We start from the raw sequence: 24,254 nt of genomic DNA on the forward strand, positions 1-24,254 counted from the left end.
TTATCTCGCATACTGACAGAGTTTAATACACCTCTAGCATTCCCCTCCCAGAATAACTCATGTATGAATGTAGATGCAAAATATTCATTTAGTTTGTTAGCTACCTGAGCAAGATCATCAACAGTTGAACCATCAATATCAAGTGGACCAATCTGATTCATCACATTCCTTCTAGAGTTTAATTTGTGTTTAGCCAGCGGGTGATTAATTGCTGGAACAAACTTCCATCTGTTGTTGTGGAAGCTGATAGGTTAAATAAATTTAAGGAGGAACTGAAAAAGCATTTGGAGGAAATGGTGTGGGTTTTTTTTTTTTTTTGGCTGATGCTGCATAAGATCATAACACTTGCATCACATGCCACTACTACCTCCTTTGCAACTTGGTTACAGAACAGCTTATATCTATCATAGGCATCTGTGTGACCCATTAATTTATATATATCCCATGTATTTTTATTCTCTGCCACATGTCTAATTAGTTCATCTGACATCCATTTAGGCCTAAGTCTTAAACAATATTTCTTATTTGGTATGAAAAGACTAGTAGCTTCCAAGATAAATTTTTCGAATGCTTTCCATTTTGAATTTGCTGTTGGTAACATCATGAGTTGGTCCCACCGTATCGAATTTGAATACTGTCTCAGACCACCGTAGTCACCTTTAAGAAAGCAAAAGCCCTTCCCTTTACCCTTGATGGTAGTTACCTCTTTGAGTAAATCCCACTTCAGCAGAATGTGATTGCTGCCACCTAGTGGTTCCTTTATCTGCAGATTATTAATGAATGAATGAATGAATGATTACTACTGATAATCAGATCAAGAGAATTACTCCCTCTAGTTGCCTCCCGAACATGCTGCTGTAGAAAACAATCATTCAATAAATCCACAAATGCCTTCTAGTGTGAGTGACTAACCCACAAATTCCAGTCAATCTCTGGGAAATTAAAATCCCCCATTATAAGACACTGATTTAAGACACTGGGCCACTCTTTCTGTGCACAATTGCTCATTATACTCATCAGATTCATTAGGCCTATAACACACACCTATCATTTTTCCTTTCCCAGTGTTTATGTCAACACCAAACAGACTCAACATTGCACTGTCCACCAACGTCAATTGGATGCACTTCCTTAGATTGTTTCTTAAATAACAGCATAATCCGTCCTCCCGTCCTGTGGACTTTTTACCACAATGCCATTTTTAATAGTGCTTTCAACATGAGATATAAGTCTCGTTAAAGTAGCATTGTTATAATTTCAGCACCCAAACTCTGCAAAAATTATTAAAAATTTGGGGAAAATCAATTTCTTTCGTGATTTTTGAAGAAACCTGATGTGATGAAAACAAATGGAAGTCATTTTTGAAATCGGCATTAGAAAATTATTCAGAAACACCTTTTCTGAGAAAACATCAACGAATGTTTTTTAAAATGCAGAATAATGTAATTTGTTTATTTCTTTTAATTTATTCAAACAATCCACTTCCACATCAGATAGCAGTTTGTTCCAACAAACTTCCATCTGATGTTGGGTCACAGGCTGAAAGCCAATTTTACACATCTATCCCACCACAACAAATCCTTCAATTTAAATTTATGCCTCATGAAGGGTGTTATCCAAGCAACAAGAAAGATGCCACTAACTCAATTTATTCAAAGCCTCAAGACATCAATCAGAAATCCTCACAGGTACATAGTCTCTCTCTCTCTCTCTCTCTCTCTCAACATATGGAGAGTGTTCTATAGAATACTAAATAAGTGAAATTTGTTCACTTTTATTATAAATGAAAATTCTGTATGATGGTATACACTTAAAATTTTATTTTTAAAAAGTCTATATATATACATACACTACAATACTTTTCAAAGCATGTTTTCTTAATTGGTATATATAATATATCAGTCCATCATAACCAATTGAAATAACTTTTTCTTTTGGTGCTGAAAAGCAATTTAACAGAATGTTGCTTTATGGTAAACAAAATCAACCAATGTTTGATTACATTATTTAATAAGCAAACATTACTTCACAATGATGCGCAATACACTTAAATAAGACAATGAAAGTACTTAGCACTCTTTAAGTGAAATAAAATGAGATGAATTAATACAGATGGATTCAAAAATATGAAGACTACAGACCATATCTAGAATTAGAGTTTAAGTCAACAACTTTGATGTGAGACAGATACTGCTATACACTAATGAATAAGAATGAAATGGTATGATTTGATAAATTTAGATGAATATTTTACATCAAAACTTACAGCCTAACCAGTGTTTACTTTCTTTTAGTGCATATGTTACTCAGAAAATAATTAACCTTTTTGATATCATAAATAACAAATATGCAGGAATAACAGAAACAGTTTCTTTAGAAACTTTTAAAAACTACAAAAATTCAGACTAACATATATTCAAATTCTAAAATAATAAGAAAACATGATCTATAGCTTTCAGAACTACAATACCAGTGTAAAAGTTGTAGTGAGAGATGGCTATAGAAAAATAGGTTTTTCCCCCTAATTTAACTAGATTTACACAATATCCAAAAGATTTACGTAGACAGCTTCCTTTCTCCTTCATATGCCTGATGAGTATAATGAGCTATAATAAAAAGATCAACAAAAGTATTAATACAATGTGCACTTGAGTGAGAAAAATGAATGGAATATGCATTTAATTAACAGCTTTTAAAGTTTCTTAGGAGTGAGTTTGTTTTATTAGAGAACTACAGTATAGTCCTAGAAATCTGCAATTTACTAAACAAAACTGAAATGATTTATTTTATTATTCTGTATTAATACTAGATGTATTTGTGTGCAAATATTTTTCCACTGCCTAAACAAACTAAAGACTGTAGAAGAGAAAAATTAAAGTATCAACATTTTTGGAAATGTGTACTCTTAAAAGACAGTTAATTCCACTAACATGACAGTCTGTAAAACTATTTCTAGCTCTTCATAGCACATGGAGACAAAACACTATGAATCTGCAACTAGGGTACAGTAGGAGTGACTTTACCTATGAGTCAAACTGTTGGGGGGGTTGAGCACAATGTTTTTGCCTGTCTGAGTTTCCACTTGGGGACTGGGTAAACTGATGCATTTATGCAGCTACAATCCATGCAGATAAAGTTCTCTATGCAGCAAAGTGGGTCCCACCTATTGTGACATAACTGAACATAACTGATGTGGACTACAAAAGCATGGTAATAACAGGTAATCTCACTGAGGTCTATAAAGCTGTAAGAGGAGACAAGGTAAAATGAAGATAAAGTTCTGGTTATAAATGATACTAGAACTAAGGACCATAAATTTAAATTATAGGGGAAGGGATACAAGTATTTTTTTTTTTTTTGCCACATGGGCAACTTAGGCCATGAGTGCACCAAACCCAATAATGAAATACAGGCAACCCTCGTATAACACAGTACTTCAATGCTGTTTTGCTCTAACATGGTTAGAGATTTTGGAAAACCTCACATAACGGTATTTTTGAGCTTTTGTGCAGGGAAAAATCCTGCTATTATTTTGGGTGTAATTCTTTTTGAATCCCCACTGTTCACTTGCTAGTCAAAACAAATTGAGAAATCCCTGTATTTTATTGTGTTGGGAAACCCCCATGTTACATTCTGTGCTATTGAACTTGTGCTTGCTGAAAAATCTAGATTTCAAAGTTTTATTACTATTGGATAGAACACCAGGCCATCCAAAAGATTAAAGTCATCCAAATGTTATGTTCCTACCACCACAGTTTTACTAGGTTAATATAACTTGTTTCATTCATGCCATTAGATCAAGGCATTATATCCACCTTTAAAACTCATTCCATCAGAAAATCATTACAACAGATTTTGGAAAAAAAGGATTCTGAATCTATTGAAGTAATGGAGGCATGGAAACATTTCTCAATTGTTGATTGTATCAGAATCAAAGCTTTATCGCTGAAAGAAGTAAAACCATCAACAATAAATGTGTGTGGAAAAATATATGGCCAGAGTCAGTTCATTCAGGAAATATGATCAAAAGAGCAGAAAACTGAATCGGTGCAATAGAACTTGTTACGTTGGTAGGAGGGGAAGGTTTTGATTTGATTTTCCCTCCAGCAAAACAGAAAATAGACCTCAGGACACATGCAATTTGTAGACAATATACACAGAGTAACATGGCCTTAGTTGCTAAATGCTCCTAAAAAAATAAAAAAGATACGATTACTGAAGACATTCAAGAAATACTGATAGAAAAAGAAGCTGGCGTAGCAGATTTAGTGGAAATCACATTGGAGGTAAACTCAAATCAATTCAGATGATGATATCACAGATGAAAATTCTAATCTTACAAATTTTACACTAAAAAGCATAGGGGAAGCAGAGCAATTAGAATCTTATTTTTTGAATAAAGATTTGAATGAAAAGAACCCCAAGTTCAAAGGGAGCTTCAAAAATGATTAGTTCCATACGATGAAATTCAAAGATTTATCAAGCAAAAGCAAACAAACCCAGATTACTGATTTTTTTAAAGAGAGCAGAAGATACGCAAAATCTAGAATATATTTTTTTTGTTCGCTTTTGGAATGTAACCCCCCCCCCTTGTACTTTTTCTTAGTACCATATAACATGGTTTCACACAACATGACATTTTACAGGAACCTAATAAGTGTTATATACAGTTAACAGGATTAACTGTATTTGAAAAACCAACAGAAACCAACAAATGGGTTACCACATCAAAATGTATGAGAACTAAAGACAAGAAAATCTCAAGAGAAATGAAAGTGTATACAATATCTAGTAAAAATTCAATTTCATATATACACAGCAGAATCTCATTAATATAAAGTTTAAAGGACCTAAATTTTCATGGATTGTAATAACAAGGTTCAGCAGATGTGCCAGTTTTTTTTTTTTTTTTTGGGTACTACTGTCTATCTAATAAGAATAAGAAATAAAATAATAAAATATTAAAAATAAATTAAAATAAAACAAAACAAAAAAATAAATAAAAAATATCAAAAGCCTTGTCCAACAACAATAAGAATACTTGTAATAAATATTTTATTTTATTATTTATAAGATAAACTAAGCAAAAAGAAACAAATGAAATAAAAATTATAGTATATATTTAATTTATTAATTATTTTAATCTAATTCTTCAGTACATAATTATTCTGTATATAGAGTAAACCCCCGCTATTTGTGGTATCTATAGTTGCAGTTTCGCATTTGCCGATTTAAAATAAAATGAAACCTAAAACAAAATGTGAATTTTAAAGCACTGAATATTTTCTGCCATAAAAAACATGGGCGTGGCTAAAATTATCTTTCCCGGTCAAAACAGCGTTCAGTGGGTGGGGAAAGAGGGGTGACAAAATCACGAGCATGGATGTTTCTCGCTAATCCTTGTTCAGTATGTGTTATGCGCTTGTCATGGAACGTTTCTTTGTTTGCTTTTAATTTATATGCTTATAAATTGAATAAATTTATAAATTGATATGCATACAAAAGTGATAAATCTACCGTTTTGCAGTGTAAAACAGACTTTTTCAAGTGTGTTAACGGAAGAAAGTGATTTTATTGTGGACAAGTTCTTTCTAACCCGTACAAAAAATATGGCTACGAATAACAAGGGAAATGTGAAAAGATCGAAGAAGGTGATGACATTAGCGAATAAAATTGAGTTATTAGATAAAATTTCTAATGGTGAAAATGTGTCCTCAGTGGCAAAACATAAAATCAATGAGTCAACGGTACAATCAATCAAAAAATCGGAAGAAAAAATCCGCCGTAGTGTCCGTGAAAACGCGCTAATTGCTTAAAAAATTTGCTCTGTAACTATGTTAAATTAGAAAAAATGGAAAAAGCTTTAAATCTGTGGATAGAAGACCGAACTCAAAATAAAATTCCGTTAAGTTCACTCATCATTCGTGAAAAGACAAAACTCCTTTATCAACACTTTAGCGAAACTGGTGATAGCACTGGCAGGATAAGTTTTTTTGCTAGCAAAGGCGCTGGTTTGAAATTTCTAATAAATATTACATTTAATATTAAATTGTTTCTTATTTTCATTTCGATGCCATATGCTTGCATTTCACTATGTACTGTCTATGTACATAGTCATTATGAAGGTATATCTAATACATACATAGACAAAATTTTAGACTAGTTTTTCTTATATATTTCATACTTTGGAACGGAATCCCTTTATTACTACAGGAGCCATAGCTCAGTATTCGCGACATTTCTCAGGAACGTAACCCCCGCGAATAGCGGGGTTTACTGTATAATATATACAGAAGAATTAAATTAATCTAATGTAAAGAGAATAATTTTGTTTGAACAGTTTTTTTGGCTTTTATGTATTCTTAACTACAGCACAGCCATTATCTAGTGCAATAGTTATTTCTTTATCAATGCTACTGCACACTAACATTGTCCATTATGTTCAATAAATTTAGGCACTTTTTTAGAAGGCAGAGTGCTTTTTCACTTTCATCACTGGTAACAAAAACTTCTTTCTTGGTACTCAGCAGCTCTTCTGGTGTTGGTGTAGCAGCAACTTGCTCATTTACTCACCTTAAATACCTTAGAAAATTCACAAAAGGAATCCACATGTTTCTTCAGAGCCATCCCATTCCTTAATGTTGATAATGCATTCGTTTTCTGGATCATATTTTTTGATGATGTTCTCTTTAAAGCCACTCTTCTCTATTATTATACTTGATATGCTGTCTTAAGCATCTTAAAGAAACAGAATATTTTTCCCACACAATGAAACGCTTTCATCTTTTACCTCTAGATCACCTGTTCACAACAGCTTTGAATTGCTGCATACAGACACCCTTTCCTAAAATGCACTAAATGTCGCATCCTCAAGTAGAGGTGTAAGAGGTTGTTTGTTTGTTATTTGGTTTTTAGGAGCATTAGCAACTAAAGCCATATTGCTCCGGGAATATGTGGTGGTCATTCCCTGACCTTTCTGCATCTGGTGGTGATGGAGTCAAACCCCAGTCTAATTAAGAAGACTGTGTTACACCCTGCTGCTCATTCCCACCTGGCTACGGAGGCGCCACGTAATAGAGGGATTAAACTATTGTTCAGAAGCTTTTAATTTTAACCCTTCCACACCATTGTTCACCATATTCCTTAATTGCCCTACCAGCCAGTTGGTGGTTGATTGCTAGAACAAACTTCCACCTGTTGTGGATAGCTTAAATAAATTCAAGGAAGAATAAGACAAACTACTGGAAGGGATGAATTGGTGAAATTAAGTATTTTTTCTTTCTTTCTGATGCTGTGTGCGTGTGTATGTGAGAGAGATCCATTTTTTAAAAGGATCTGAGCTGATAGCTTTTTGGAGCTTGTCTTTGGTTATATTAAGTCTCTTCTAGCAGTTAGTTGTTGGTTTTTTTGGCACAAGGGCTACTATGATCGAATTGCACCTATTCCTGTGGAGAGACTGTACAGATTAGTAAAACAAGTTTACAAGAGCATATATAATTTCTGGTTCAGAAAGCGAAAAAAAATTCAGATAAATTAAGAGTTGTCTCCAATAATGTCTTAGTTGAAGAGACTCATTCAAGTTATGGAGGGATCGGAATGTTGTGGATCTGGCAGACTGATAACGATCACACTCTATAAGAATACGTTTTACAGTTAGTGGTGAATCACAATGCAAGCATAATGGTGGGTTATTTCCTTGCAATAAACAGAGATGCATAAGGTGGGTATGTCCAATATGTACTCTGGTAAGAACAACCTCTTCATGTCTGTTTGAGTGGAAACTAGATTTCCATACCTGCAAATTCTGTTTTATATTTCGTAACTTGTTATTTAACTGATTATACCAAATTTCTCTCCATTTTTCATTGCATGTTCAGTGTATGATTAATTTATATCTGTGTAAGGAATCTGGATATTGTCATTGTCAGTGGGATTTCTTGCTGCTTTATCTGCATGCTCATTTCCTGGTATTCCAGTGTGCCCTGGGATCCAACAAAAAGTGACATTCTGCCTATTTTTATGAAGATCCGATATTTGAGTTATTTGATTTATCAATAGATGTGGAGAGCAAGAATTGACATGGAAGGCTGTCGCTGCACTCAGTCTGTATAGATATAGTCTTCAGAGTGGAGTTATTAGCAATCAAAGTCAAACCCATCTTAATAGCATAGAGTTCTGCACGAAAACATTGCATTTCTGAGGTAACGAGACAGATTGTTGATGTTGGTAGAACCACAGCAGCTCCCACAGCTGTGTCACTTTTGGAGCTGTCAGTATAAATTTGCAGAGTTTGTGCTTTTGCACAGGAGTGGGCTGCATGTAGTTTCTGAAAAGTTTCATTGTTCAGGGATTATTTCCCCAACAGTGGAAGTAATCATCACATGAATGTATGCATGCTTTTGATGGAGGGTGCATGATTTCTGTCTTGTTGAAAATTGGTCAAATGCATAATTGCTGAATTAGGCAGATTCCTGTAGGTTTGTTTTTATGAGGTTTATTTCGGATCATGGTGGTGTGACCAGACAGGATGAGATGGAAAACTATTTATTTTAACTGCATAGTTCAGGAGTAGCATCTTTCTCCAAAAGTGGAGTGGAGGTTCATTGGCTTCTATATATAGGCTTTGGACTGGCAAAGTCCTGAATGCCCCAAGAGCAATCCTGAGCACACTGTTGTACTGTGTTAAGACATGTCAACAGAGTCTTTCGAGCAGAATCATAAACTGCAGCACAATAATCTAATCGAGATCTTATTAAAGCTTGGTATAGATGGAGCAGAGTATAGCAATCAGCTCCCCATGTCATGGATGAGACAACTTAAGTATATTCAGCTTTTTCATACAGAGAGTTTGTGTTTGTAGTATATGCTTCTGGAATGTCAGTTTGGTGTCAAATGTCATGCACAAGAATCAGATATTGCTAGTGATTGGTATTAGTTTATTTCCCAATGTTAATTCGGGTTCTGGATGTAACTGACATTTTTTTACAAAAGTGAATGGCTGCAGTTTTAGTTGCTGATAGACTATAACCATTATGTGAAGTCCATGACACTATTTTGTTTATTGCAAGTTGCAGTTGTCATTCAAGGGAACACATTCTGTGAATGGCAAGATATTGCAAGGTCATCAGCATAAAGATAGATGTCTATTACCTAAGATGTGCACTAAATTGTTTATCCTATGAGCAAAGAGTGTAGCAACCGAGTACTGATCCCTGTGGTACCTTTTTTTGGACAAAAGATTGTGAAAGAGCATTACGGTAGCTCACTTGAAAAAAGTTCTATTTTTAAGGTAACTCTATGATCATTGGGAGTGGACCTCCAAGTCCCATGGCATAGAGGTCTTGTAGAATGCCACAGCACCAGGTGGTGTCAAATGCTTTTGCAATATCTAGGCACACCATGACAAGATGTTCCTTTCGGATAAAGGCATTTCATATGTTACACTTGGCTTTCACCATTAGGTCTAATGTGGATCAGTTTTTGCGGAAGTCGTATGATTACAATTGATGACTGAGTGGGATTCCACGTACCCATGCAACTTTATTGGGTATCATCTTTTCTAATGTCTTGCCCAAGCAGCTGGTAAGGGATTGGTCTATAATTGCATGGATTCGTCGGATCTTTTCCAGGTGTAAGAAAATCTAGCACTGTTGAATGACACCATGAGCGAGGATAGTGGCTTTCAGAGACAGAAATAGGGAATTTAATCCATTTTTGTCTAGGTGTTGCATCACGAGGTAATAAATCCCATCCAGACCTGATGCCCCATTTGAATTTTTTTTTTAGAGCGTCCTGTAGCTCCAAAATTGTAACGGGCTGATTATATGGGAGTGTTAGTCTTGTGCTGAAATTTAATTTGCATTTCTCAGCCCTTGTTTTATGTTGCTGAAAGGATGATTCATATGCAGCAATATCTGAGATTTTGGCAAAATTTTCTGCAAGAGCATTAGCTATTTCAACTGGAGATGAAAAGCCTTGTCCATTCCATCTCAGTATTGTATAGGGTGCTGGTAGGAATGTATCATTCAGTTTTTATTTTATTCCAGATTATTCTGCTATTGGTATCTTTCATTATAGTAGAGGCAAACTGGATCCAAGAATCTTTTTGTTAGCCCTTTTTCTTACAAATCGTGCTTTTGTTTCAAGTTTTAAATTTAAAAAGGTTCTCCATTGTTGGGTGATTTTGAAACAGGTTCCATGCCCTGTTTTTCTCTTTTTTGGCAAGCCGGCATGCATCACTCCACCAAAAATTGCTGTGTTTAGGATTATGGGTATGGCCTTGGTTGCGGCATTTAGAATCTCAGTTGTGATGTGTTGTGTGGCATTATCGATGGATTGATGTCTGATTTCATCGTTGAATGAGATATTAGAAGCAAACAACTTCCAATCTGCCTTGGAAAATTTCCATTTTAAGTGAGTATTATTTGACTGAGGGATTCTAGTTGTTTGGATTTCACAAATTATCAGATAATGGTCGCTGTTATGGGATTGTCCAGAGTTGACCAGCAGATGAGTGGATACAATGTTGGAGAGCAGATTGTTAAATCAATAGCTGTAGTTGTTCTAGTAGCGAAATTAATGCAAGTATTTGCACCAGTATTCAACAGCATTAGATTACGTTTGTCAAGCAGCTATTCCAGAATTTTTCCTCATCTGTCTGTATGTGGGGAGCCCACAGAGTGGATGGTGGGCATTAAAATCCCCTAATAAACAAAAGGGAGGAGGGATCTGCAGCAGAAGTTCTTCTAGCTCATTATAAGTATATTCTTTGTTTGGTGATAGGTAGATAAACTATTGGTAACATGATTTCTAAGGAGACATGTATTGCTGCTTCTAAGGGGGTCTTGGTCTGCAGTGGAATATGTTTAGTAGGGATTCTCGAGTTTACAAGATTGGCCCACATTCTATTTGTGTGTGAGATTTTGACCACCTCCAAGCACAGTGTTATTATTATTTCTGTTATGCTGATATATAGAAGTTCTTGATTTTTGGAATTACTTGTGGTGGTGGTAGATTAGTTCCTTGTAAACATATGCTTGCCGGACTGTACCGTTGGATTAGGTCATAGATATCAATGTTGCTACATGGGTCTCTACAGTTTCATTGTATGATGTGATCCATTATTTGTTTTTAGCAGTTGGGTTTGGCTCAGTTTGCCTTTTATGTCCAGTCTGTTTGTCTCTCTCCAATTTTATTCTTTTTTTTTTCAAGAAGATAGGTTGTCCAGTGTCCATGTCATATGTGAACAGATTTAAGATTGCCTCATCCTGGTTGATGTTTTCCTCTGTATCCAAATTTGTTAAACTTGGCTGAGTTTTCTGCATCAGAGCTGCTGTTTTAGTTTTTATGGTTTCTGAGAAAACTGCAGTGCAGTTCGTGGTACTGTAATTGGTGTGTTGTTGGCATGATCTATCGCATGCTGTTCCTTAGTAGATTGCTGCGAGGTTGAAAGTATTTCCGGGGCCCAATCTGCAATAGACATGGTTGGGGGGGGGGGGGGGGGGACTGACAAGGCAGTTTGAGTGGCTGCTGACTGGAATTTTTTTTTGGTGTTGTAAGCATAATTTGCTTCTTTGCCTCCTGGTAAGTCACTTTCTCCTCTACTTTGTATTTTTGGATCTTTTTCCATTTTCCATAGTTCACAGGTCTGTGAATAAGCAGGGTGTTGGCCTTAACAGTTCGGACACTGTGGTGCTTCAGCATCACATTCCGTTTGTGTGCAAGATTTTGAACCACAGTTTGGGCACACTGCATCCCCTTGACAGATGGTCTGAGAGTGCCCAAACTTTTGGCACTTATAAAACCTGACGGGATTAGGAATATAGGGTCTTATGCAGCAATTGAGATAGCTGGCTTTAACATTCAATGGTAAATTTGGTGTGCTAAATGTTAGGATGATGTTTCTTGTGGGAACAATCTGACCATAATCCACTTAGCTTGTGTGACTTTGTTCTTTTAACTCTTGGACCAGTTCTCCTGTGACATTCATCAAATCCCACTCGGCAATTACCACTTTGGAGGCATTTAGTGTTGCATGTGGGGTAGCTTGCACAGGAATACCACCAAAGGTTGAGAGGTTCAGCAGAGTCCGATTGCTTACGACTCATTATCTATTAGCAAATCTCCAGATCTAAGTCTTTTCACAATTTTAGGTGAACCTGATGAGTTTTCCAAGCATTTCTGTATCAGAAATGGGGAGAGCATACTAGTGCATTTGCTTGACAAGAAGTGGAAGAAGATTAGGAAAGATGGGAATTCCTGTTACTCTTTGTCAGTTCGCAGTCTTTTCAACTGTGATGTGTCATGGTCGGTGCCATTGACTTTGACATTATGAATGTAGAGACCCAATTCGAGGGAAATTATCAAATTTCATGTTTGCTCCTTTTAGCCCTGGGAGAGGGACTTTCTTCTCCCAGATTACCAGCCCTGCCACGTGGAGGTAGGGCAGTGTCACCAGTAATTAAGCAATAAGAGGTTAGCGTGATAGAGAAGTTAATTATATATATAATAGAAAGGGTGTCTTTCCTTTCTTGGAAGAAAGCTTACTTCTTTATTTAGGAAGAAGCCAAAAATAAATAACTTTATAGAAGAAAAGGTTTTAAGAATCTCTCTAATCAGTCACTTGTAAATCGCTATGATCATTCACTTGCCACTTGGGGCCCTAGCAGTTAGTTTTAGTAGTGGAAAATGATGCAAGAAAGAAAGTTTATACAGCATCTTACACACTTTAAAGACAAGCTTCAAAAAACTATCAGCTGAGATCATTTAAAAAAAAAAAAGGCAAAATATACCAAAAGACACTTTGAATATAGTGCAATAATTGTAACTAACCCACAATTGATGTTTTTCACAGTGTATTATTACACTGTGAATATTTATACACGTTAACAAATAGCTACCGTATACTGACTTTGTTTCATAAAATAAATCAAGAAGTCAGTGCAGTCGTTTTGGAAATGTGGAACTGGATGATAACTCACACAAGTGTTGTGATAATATGACAACCAACAATGCACTCTGCATCAAAACCATACAAAATATTTTTTTTCTTGGGACACTGACATCTTCTGATGTCAATGTTGTTGTTATTATTAGTAGTAGCAGCAAATAATGCAACAAGGCAAGCTTATACAACATAAGAGGAAGAAAAAAAAAAAAAAAAAAATTCCTAAATAACACTTTTCCATCCCCTCTGATGGACTGTCGAATTCTCCCTCAAATTTACTCAAACTATGTCCACAACACTGGATGGAAGTTTGTTCCATGCAGTGTTGAGGAAGTGAGTGGGGAGTTGGAGTAAATTCAAGTGGGTAGTTCCAATCAACCACCTGCTGGCTGAAGATTTTTTCTGCACAAAATTTTGAAAAAAAAGTTTATATATGCTTGAAGGAATCACCTTGAGAATCCAATGCTTTAAACAAATTGCATAATAAATCCCCACTTTGCATGGAGAGGTGGAAGCAAGTTTTTCTTAAACTAAGGGATTATTGCACTACACTGAAATGCAATTCTGGTAGACAATTCTTCTATAGTGTTGATCTGAACTGCTGTTCCATAAGCAGAAAAATACAACTTGCAAAACTATAAGGAATCAATCATGAAGTCCCCACAAACACCCCATTTATAGTGGTTTCTTGGTTTTCTCTAGCACATCCTTCACATTTTTGTAGTCTTTAATAAGAAGTACACAATGGAATCAATGGGTATATATATTCCTATTTTAAAGCAGCAAATTTTATTGGCATTAGTCACATTGGCATTGTGATTAATGCCAATTTCCTCAAAGAACAATGAAATCAAAAATAAAAACAATAGCACAGGGTTTCTGCAACAGTGTAAAAATTTGCATAACCAAATCCACCACGAAGCTCCTGATATCCCTCTTAAATGAGATATTAGGACCTCTGCAGTGAATTTGGTTAGATGCAAAGTCCCTCAGTAAGTATCCAATTCTTGCTTATTAGGTTAACGGTTTGCTTCCAATAGGTTCTGAAGTATAATCACAATTATCCTCGTCAGATTCGCATCTAATTCTGAAACTTCTCTGGAAGACGAATTCCATAGAAGTACAAACACATTTCAGACACTACAAACCTTCAGTGTATTGTACCAGAGCAACAGAGAACAGTGGGTTGGCATACACCATAGCTTTTAGATCCACAGACTTCTCAAACTTCATATATCCACCATATAAAAGTATTTTTCATGATCGTTTGTGCACCTACCATATTCAATGTATAGCAAAAGACAAACAATACAAAAAAACCCCTCTAATTTTGACCTGCATCTACCACAACTGAAATGAGGTGCCCACAAGTTGCCTTTATCACCTATAGGCATTTCAAAATAGGCTTCAAACACTGTTGGTGGTACCCAGTTTTTCATAGGTCTGAAGCATTTAAATTAATGCATTCTGAAGTTATTCTTCACCTGCTTTGGACCTATGAAATACCAACAAACATAGCAGAAAGAATCTGGAGGTAACTTAGCCCTTCATTTCATAGTCGTAACTACAGAACACACACACACCCCCCTTTTGATTTTTTCAAAATACTGACACTGAAGAAAAACTAATGACACTGTTTCTTATTAGTAAAATAAGAAGAGTTTACCTCAATATAGTGCATAGAACACTTCCGTATGATACCCTCCAGAAATTAAAACGGAAAAACAAAAAAAACGGCAACTTACAGGTACCGGTAAGTTGTTGATTTTTTCGTTTTTCCGTTTTAATTTCTGGAGGGTATCATACGGAAGTGTTCTACACACTATATTGAGGTAAACTCCTCTTATTATTTTACTAATATTATTATCAACGTAGAACATATTGAGTAGTACAGCTCTGATTCATAGTATCTAATCAACTGTTTCTTATGTATTTTATATATGCAAAATACATATAAGAAACAGTTATACATATGGGATTTGGTGAAGAGATCCCTAGAAATGTTTTAAATAACTGCTGAAGTTTTTGGCACTGGAGTGCTATTCCAAATTTATAGCAACATTGCTAATGGGTGAGGGGTATGGAATCACAAATGGGGGGGGGAATGAAAACAAAAAATTAATATCTAAATGGGTAAGTCGGTAAATGGATTAAATATAATTTCAAAATGTGTTAATTAGAGATAAGAGATGTTACTCATGTAAGTATAAATGGACTGATAAGCTTAAGCTGAAAGATGCTTTATACATTGAAAAAAACATAATTCAATATTAACAAAAATTAGCACAGAGGACACACAAGTGCATCTGGTCAAGAAAATCTGAAATTGCATATGTGCATCCTCCACACTCAACATGTTACAAGTTTATTTCTAACTCCAAAATGCATTCACAATTTTTTTTTTTAAATATAGCATCCTTACGCTTATAGAATTCTGCAGAAAATGTTACATTTGGCAATAGCTCATGAATTTTCTGCAATACAGTAGCCTTTTCAGCCATGGACGATTCCTTATTCCAAATCTGCACCAAGTCATCTTTTTCTCGAACAGTAACGGTGACACCACATATGTCATCACCTTCAAAATATAAATTCATTTAATTTTAAATGAAATAAAATAAATTTAATAAAATAAAACAATATGCTTCAAACAAATTATTTGTACTGCTTATGATATAATATCTTCAATTACAATATAACAAATTATTTGTACTGCTTATGATATAATATCTTCAATTACAATATAACATCTCTTTAAATTTATTACCTCTACCAATAAACTTTACTACACCATCTTCATTGTATGAATTACTCAAAACCTTTAAAGCATTTGAAGTTCTAAATTAAAGTCAGTATTACTTACCTGAGGAGACACAAATGCAAATCAAGGAAGGACAGTTGTAGAATAGATGTGCAGAAATTTGCCTTTGTCCAGTGGGTGGTTGACTGCGGAACAAACTTCCATCTGTTGAAGTTGACAGGTTAAATAAATTCAAGGCAGAACTAGACAAACATTTAGAGTGAATGAATGAGTGAAAAGATGTGTACTTTTTTTTTTTTTTTATGGCTGATGCTGTATGAGCTTGCTTTCTTGCATCATTAGCATGGCATATGATGCAAGAAAGCAAGCTTATATAGCATCAGCCAAAAAAAAAAAAAGTACACATCTTTTCACTCATTCATTCACTCCAAATGTTTGTCTAGTCCTGCCTTAAAGTTGCTGACCTCTGCTATGACAGATGGAAGTTTGTTCCAGCTATCCACCTGCTGGCTAAAGGCAAATTTCTACACATCTATTCTACAATTCTTTCCTCAATTTGAATTTATGCCCCCTCAAGTGAGTAATCTGAGCAAGAGGAAGAATCCCATTAGCACTGAGATCACTCAATCCATTCAAGGTCTTATACATCTCAATTATATCACCTCACAGGTGCTTAGTCAAAAGGAGCTGCAATTTGCAGAACTTAATCTTTCTAGGTAAAACCCACCTTTTGTTCCACTCAATCTCATTGCCCTTCTGTGTACTCATTCAAGCAGCTCTACATCTTTCCAAAAATGTAGCCTCCAGACCTGTATACTGTACTCAAGGTGGGGCCTGACCACTGCTTTATACAAGGGGACAATCACCCCTTTATCCCTGCTAGCAAAATGCCTGTTTATTATTGATGAGACACCATGAGGTACAAAAGTGCAAAAAGTAGCCTTTTTGCACTGTTCAGAAGACTTCATATCTGACTGCACAATTACCTCCAGATCCTTTTCACTCTCCACTATCTGAGTGTAGTACCACCCAGTTAGCATTAGCACAGGCAAGAAATCAAGCTTATATAGCATAAGACAAAAAAAAAAACAACCCTTCTAATTTCACCCATCCACTTCCTCCAAATGTTTGTCCAATTCTGTCTTTAATCTATTCAAGCTATCAACAACTACAAATGGAAGTTTGTTCCAACAATCAACCACCCACTGGCTAAAGGCAAACTCCCGTACATCTATCCTATAACTGTCTTTCCTCAATTTGAATTTATGCCTTCTCATGCAATTATTCTCAGCAAGAGGAAGAATCCCATCAGCACCGAGCATTTTCAAACCATTCAGGGCTTTATACACCTCAATCAGATAACTTCTCAGGTGCCTAGTCTCCAGACACCATAATTTGCAAAACTTAAGCCTTTCTTCATAAGAGCAACCATTTTTTCAATTCACTAATCTTGTTGCCCTTCTCTGTACTTGTTCCAGCAGCTCTACATCCTCCTTAAAATGAGGCCTCAGGACCTGTATACAGTACTCAAGGTGTGGCCTGGCCTTATACAAGGAGATAATAACCTCCTTATCCCTGCTAGAAAGATTCCTATATATCACTGACAAGACACCATGAGCTACTCTTGCAGTCCATCTGCACTGCTCAGAAAACTTCATATCTGACTCCACAATTACCCCCAGGTCCTTTTCATTCTCTAGCACTGTCAGTGTAATACCACACAGCTGATATGTTACTCTGGAGTTATTGCTTCCCATATTACAGTACTTTACATTTGTCAATGTTAAAGTTGAGTTGCCACCTCTCAGCCCATCTCCTCAACTTTTCTAGAACCTGATGCAGCAGTGTACTGTCATTAGTAACCCTGCCAACCTTTGTATCATTTGAAAACTTGGATATTAAGCCTGATATGCCATTAATGTGTATCATTAATGGTATTAATTTTTATTATTAATGAATACAGAAGACAACAATGGACCCAACACTGAACCCTGGGGGACTCAACTAATAACATTAGTCCACAAAGAGCAGTGTCCACTGATAACCACTCTGTGTTCTCCCACTCAACCAACCCTTTATCCATAGCAGCAATTTGCCTCCAATGCCACACTGCTCCAATTTGTGCAGCAGTCTTTCACATGCAACAGTATCAAAAGACTTTCTAAGATCAAAATATATATCAAAATTATTCTTTGCATCCAGTTCCTTTGTAACCATATCATAGTATCCAATCAAATTGATCAGGCAAGACGTCATGCTGTGTTCAAGCTATAATTGAAGTCTTGTCTGCTCCTGCAGTGCTTCTTTAACCAGTGCACTCCATTATTTCCCTGGAACAGAAGTTAAACTAACAGATCTGCAATTACTTGTCACCCTTTAATCCTCCTTTGTGAATTGGGGTCACATTTGCACATCTCTCCAATTAATGGGTGCCTACCCTGAGTCCAAGGAAACTCATAATTATGGCTAAGGGTTACTTACTGCCTTTGCTGTCTCCTTTAATATAACTGGATAGATCCAATCCACCCCAGGTGCCTTATGTTTATCTTCAACAATTTCTCCTCCACTTTGCTCTCAGTTATTTATTACAAAATCATCTAGCTCACTGCCAGAGTTTAATTCACTTCTGGCATTCCCCCTCCAACAATAACTCCTCATGTGTGAATGTATATGCAAAATACTCATTTAGTTTGTTAGCTCCCCAAGCAGGACCATCAACAGTTGATCCATCAACATCAAGTGGACCAATGCAATTCATCCCCTTCCTAGTGTTTACGTAAGTAAAGAACTCTGCTGTTTTTCTTTGCATCCTTTACCAAAGATTTCTCATAAATCTCCCTTTACCAGCCTAACCTCCTTTGTGACTTGGTTACAGACCAACTTATATCTATCATAGGCTTCCATGTCATCTATTAATTTATATATATATCCCATGCAATTTTTATTATTCTCTGCCACATGGCTCATTAGTTCATATGACATCCATCTAGGCTTAAACCTTGAACAATATTTCTTTGTTGGTAGATAAGCCTAGTAGTTTCCAAGATTAATTCTTTGAATGCTTCACATTTTGAATTTGCTGTTTGTTTGTTTGGTATTTGCTTTTTAGGAGCATTAGCAACTAAGGCCATATTGCTCCGGGGATATGCGGTGGTCACTTCCAGACCTTCCTGCATCCTCCGTATTTGGTGGTTACGGGCTCGAACCCCCGGTCTAATCAAGAAGTGTGTGCTACGCACTGCTGCTCCTACCCACTGAGGTGCCGAATTTGCTGTTGGTAACATCAGTTGGTCCCACCATAAAGAATTTAAATACTCTCTCAGACTACTGTAGTCACCTTTGCAAAAGAAAAAACCCTTCCCTTTCACCCCATCTGCTCAACTTTTCCAGATCCTGTTGCAATTTTACTATCATTAGAGTCATTAACAACCCTGCCAATTGTCTGCAAACTTAGACATTAACTCTGTCTGATATATCTTCATCAATATCACTGATAAATACAGAAAACAATTGGCCCAATACCAAACCCTGGGGGACTCTACTAATAACATTATATAACCATTATATCGTCGTATGCCTCTACTAATGCTAATGTTTCTATTAAGCATTTATCCTTAGTTCTCATTCAACCTTACTGGAGTGATAAGTGTACACGTAGGTTTTTCTTGCAAAGTCTCTTTTGGAGACCATTTCTATATTTGCATTTTAAGTTTATTTCAAGTACTGTCTGTCAATGTAAGGACTATATTGCAATTTTCTAGTAAGTTCTGCAACCTCTTCTGCATTCAAAGAACTTATCTTGGAAGCTACTAGGCTTTACATACCAACTAAGAAATATTGTTCAAGGTTTAGGCCAAAATGGATGTCAGATGAACTAATGAGGCATATGGCAGAGAAAAAAAAATGCATGGGATACATACAAATTAACACATGACACAGAAGCCTATGATAGATACAAGTTGATATGCAACCAAGTTACAAAGGAGGTTAGGCAGGCGAAGGCAGATTACGAGAAATCCTTGGCAAGGGATGCAAAGAAAAACAGCAAAGAGTTCTTTACTTATGTAAACTCTAGAAGGAAGGGGATGAATCAGATTGGTCCACTTGATATTGATGGGTCAACTGTTGATGATCCTGCTCAGGTAGCTAACAAACTAAATGAATATTTTGCATCGACATTCACACATGAGGAGTTATTCAGCGAGGGGAATGCCAGAGGTGTATTCAACTCTAGCAGTAAGCTACAGAATCTTGAAATAACTGGGAGTAAAGTGGAGGAGAAACTGTTGAAGATAAACACAAGAAAGGCACCCGGGGTGGATGGGATCTATCCAGTTATATTAAAGGAGGCAGCAAACCCTTAGCCATAATTATGAGAGCTTCCTTGGACTCAGGGGAGGTACCCATAGACTGGAAATGTGCAAATGTGACCCCAATTCACAAAGGAAGATCAAAGGCTGACACAAGTAATTATAGACCTGTGAGCTTAACTTCTGTTCCAGGAAAATTAATGGAGGCACTGGTTAAAGAAGCACTGCAGGATCATTTAGACAAGACTTCAGTTATAGCTCAGACACAGCATGGTTTTGTTAAGGGGAAGTCTTGCCTGACCAACTTGATTGGATACTATGATGCAGTCACAAAAGAACTGGATGCAGGGAATAACTTTGATATTATATACTTGGATCTTAGAAAGGCTTTTGATACTGTTGCACATGGAAGACTGCTACACAAATTGGAGCAGTGTGACATTGGAGGCAAATTGCTGCTATGGATAAAGGGGTGGTTGAGGGGGAGAAGACAGAGTGGTAATCAATGGACACTGCTCATCGTGGACTAATGTTATTAGTGGAGTCCCTCAGGGCTCAGTGTTGGGTCCATTATTGTTTTCTGTATTTATAAATGATATTGATGATGGTATATTGGGCTTAATGTCCAAGTTTGCAGACGATACAAAGGTTGGCAGGGTTGTCAAGGACACTACTGACACTATGCTGCTGCAACAGGATCTGGAAAGGTTGAGCAGATGGGCTGAGAGGTAGCAAATGAAGTTTAACATTGATAAATGTAAAGTACTACACATGGGAAACAGCAACCCCAGAGCAACGTATCAACTCTGTGGTACTACACTGACAGTGGTAGAGAATGAAAGGGACTTGGGGGTGGTTGTGCAGGCAGATATGAAGTTCTCTGAGCAGTGCAGACGGGTGCAAGAGTAGCTCATGGAGTATTGTCAATGATATACAGGAATTTTTCCAGCAGGGATAAGGAGGTGATTATTCCATTGTATAAGGCGATGGTCAGGCCACACCTAGAGTACTGTATACAGGTCTGGAGGCCTCATTTCAAGAAGGATGTAGAGCTGCTGGAACGAGTACAGAGAAGGGCAACAAGATTAGTGAATGGAACAAAGGGGTGCTCTTACGAAGAAAGGCTTAAGTTTTGCAAATTACAGTGTCTGGAGACTAGGCACCAGCGAGGTGATCTGATAGAGGTGTATAAAGCCTTGAATGGTTTGAGCATGCTCAATGCTGATGGGATTCTTCCTCTAGCTCAGAAAAATCACCTGAGAGGGCATAAATTCAAATTGAGGAAAGACAGATGTAGGATAGACGTGCGGAAATTTGCCTTTAGCCAGCGGGTGGTTGGTTGGTGGAACAGACTTCCATCCCTTGTGGTGGAGGTTGATAGCCTAAATAAGTTTAAGGCTCAGCTGGACAGGTATTTTGAACGAACAGAGGGGTGAAGTGGAAGTGGGTTTTTTTTTTGGCTGATGCTGCATAAGCTTGCTTTCTTGCATCAAATGCCTCTACTAATGCTAATGCTCTTATCTATACTTATATTTAATAAAAACAGTATCACAAAAATAAAAAAATATATTTTTTTAATGTCACAGTCTGGCAAGTCACTAGATCAGAGTGGCTATAATTAATTATTTTGACAGAAAACACCATTGATAACAGTACTTAACAGTGACACAGGCCTGAACCACTGTCCATTCAAAATGTGCAACTGCACTCTTAATACTTGACCACACTAAGTTATTTTTGATTTGATTTTTGAGAAGTTTCCTAAACTTCAGCTACTTGTGAAAATAAATTATGCACAACTATATAATATATGTTATTACATAATAGAATATTCACAGTTTATTCTCACAAGTTCTCAAATTGTAGAAGTAAACACCTCTTTAAAGTGATTAATTACCAGTCCATGATAACTAAAAATTGATTTTCTGAAAAGAAAAAAATAAATAAATAAAGCACCACTTACTGGAATATTTTGTCCTTGTACAGGCAACCTATTCTGGAAAACTCTTGTTTATACTCTGGCACTACCACCAGATCAGTAGAATTTACAATTAATCATCAATACAAACATTAATCATATTTAGCAGTCATGGGCTTGAAACCCAGCCCACTCCAAGCATGGACCACTGAACTCTCGCTCCCGACCACTCTGCTACTTCAGGCCTTGATACAGTTACCATGGTCAGGACTTTACTCATGACAGAATTCATGTCACAAAATGTATAGCTCAAGAAGCAACAGAAACAGTAGCTACACAGCCATTCTCTACAAAAAACTAACTACTCGGGGCCTAACACATTCTGAAAGATTAAAGAGAACATTTAAAATTAGTAATGGTTTAAAGTATGTCATTGGGGGGGGGGGGTTTAAACTGCTACCTCGTGATTTAAATTACCATTTGATTCTAGTCAATTTAAATAAAATAAAAATCCGGGTATCTGAGAATGGTCAAAGAGGACAGTCCTACATGAGAATTCTCACATTAGCATTAGTAGAGGCATATGATGCAAGAAAGCAAGCTTATGCAGTATCAGCCAAATAAAAAAAAAAAAAAAAAAGCAGCTCCCATTTCACTCCTCCGTTTGTTCCAAATGCCTGTCCAGCTCAGCCTTAAATTTATTTAGGCTATCAACTTCCACAACAAAGGATGAAAGTCTGTTCCACCAACCAACTACCCACTGGCTAAAGGCAAACTTCCACACATTTATCCTACATCCGTAGGATAAATTCCTCAATTTGAATTTATGCCCTCTCAGGTGATTATTCTGAGCAAGGGAGAGAATCCCATCTGCATTGAGCATGCTCAAACCATTCAAGGCTTTATACACCTCAATCAGATCACCTCGCAGGTGCCTAGTCTCCAGACATCGTAATTTGCAAACCTTTCTTCGTAAGAGCAACCCTTTGTTCCATTCATTAATCTTGTTGCCCTTCTCTGTATCGTTCCAACAGCTCTACATCCTTGTTAAAGCGCCTCCACAGCCAGGTGGGCAGGAGCAGCAGTGCGTAGCATATGCTTCTTGATTAGATAGAGTTTCGAGCCCCTGAGCCACCAAATACGGAGGATGCGGAAATGTCAGGGAATGACCACCACATATCCCCGCAGCAATATGGCCTTAGTTGCTCATGCTCCTGAAAAACAACAATAACCCTTCTTAAAATGAGGCCTCCACACACACACAGACCTGTATACAGTACTCAAGGTGTGGCCTGACCATTGCCTTATACAAGGGGATAATCACTTCCTTATCCGTGTTAGAAAAATTCCTGTATATCATTGACAAGACACCATGATCTACTCTTGCAGACCATCTGCACTGCTCAGAAAACTTCATCTTCCTGCACAATTATCCTCGGGTCCTTTTCGTTCTCTACCACTATCAGTGTAGTACCACAGAGTTGATATGTTAATCTGGGGTTACTGCTTCCCATATGTAGTACTTTACATTTGTCAATGCTAAACTTCATGTGCCACCTCTCAGCCCATTTGCTCAACTTTTCTAGATCCTGTTGCAGCAGCCTACTGCCATTAATGTCCTTAACTCTGCCAAACTTCATATTGTCTGAAAACTTAGACATTAAGCTTGATATACCAACATCAATATCATTTATAAATACAGAAAACAATGGACCCAACACTGAACCCTGAGGAACTCCACTAATAACATTAGTTCACGATGAGCTGTGTCCATTGATTACCACTCTGTCATCTCCCACTCAACCATCCCTTTATCCATAGCAGCAATTTGCCTCCAATGCTACACTACTTCAATTTGTTCAGCAGTCTTCCATGTGCAACAGTATTAAAAGCCTTTCTAAAATCCAAATATATGATATCAAAGTTATTCCCTGCATCCAGTTCCTTTGTGACCACATCATAGTATCCAATCAAATTGGTTAGGCAAGACTCTCCCTTAACAAAACCATGCTGTGTCCAAACTATAACTGAAGTCTTGTCTAGATGATCCTTCAGTGCTTCTTTAACCAGTGCCTCCATTAATTTTCCTGGAACAGAAGTTAAACTAACAGGTCTATAATTACTTGTGTCGCCCTTTGATCCTCCTTTGTGAATTGGGATCACATTTGCACATCTCTAGTCCATGGGTACCTCCCCTGAGTCCAAAGAAGCTCTCATAATTATGGCTAAAGGTTTGCTTACTTCCTTTGTTGCCTCCTTTAATATAACTGGATAGATCCCATCACCCTGGGTGCTTTTTTTTTATGTTTATTTTCAATT

At 36.8% G+C, this 24,254-nt stretch overlaps 1 protein-coding gene across 1 annotated transcript in view; it reads right to left on the bottom strand.

Moving 5' to 3' along the window:
* Positions 1-1,928: 1,928 nt before the first annotated feature.
* The window catches only part of LOC150076563 (eukaryotic translation initiation factor 4E type 3-like), a 68,386-nt gene continuing 46,060 nt past the window's right edge, over positions 1,929-24,254 (bottom strand). Inside the window, exons 5-6 of the mRNA XM_090387436.1 lie at positions 15,369-15,524; positions 1,929-2,606 (exon numbers count right to left, since the gene is read on the bottom strand). Of these exons, the coding sequence (XP_090243562.1) occupies positions 2,557-2,606; positions 15,369-15,524 (206 nt within the window). The 3' untranslated portion in view covers positions 1,929-2,556. The remainder of the gene's footprint in view (positions 2,607-15,368; positions 15,525-24,254) is intronic.

Source organism: Mastigoproctus giganteus, chromosome 13, assembly GCF_048544385.1.
Source record: "Mastigoproctus giganteus isolate SK-2022 chromosome 13, ASM4854438v1, whole genome shotgun sequence".
NCBI lineage: Eukaryota > Metazoa > Arthropoda > Arachnida > Uropygi > Thelyphonidae > Mastigoproctus > Mastigoproctus giganteus.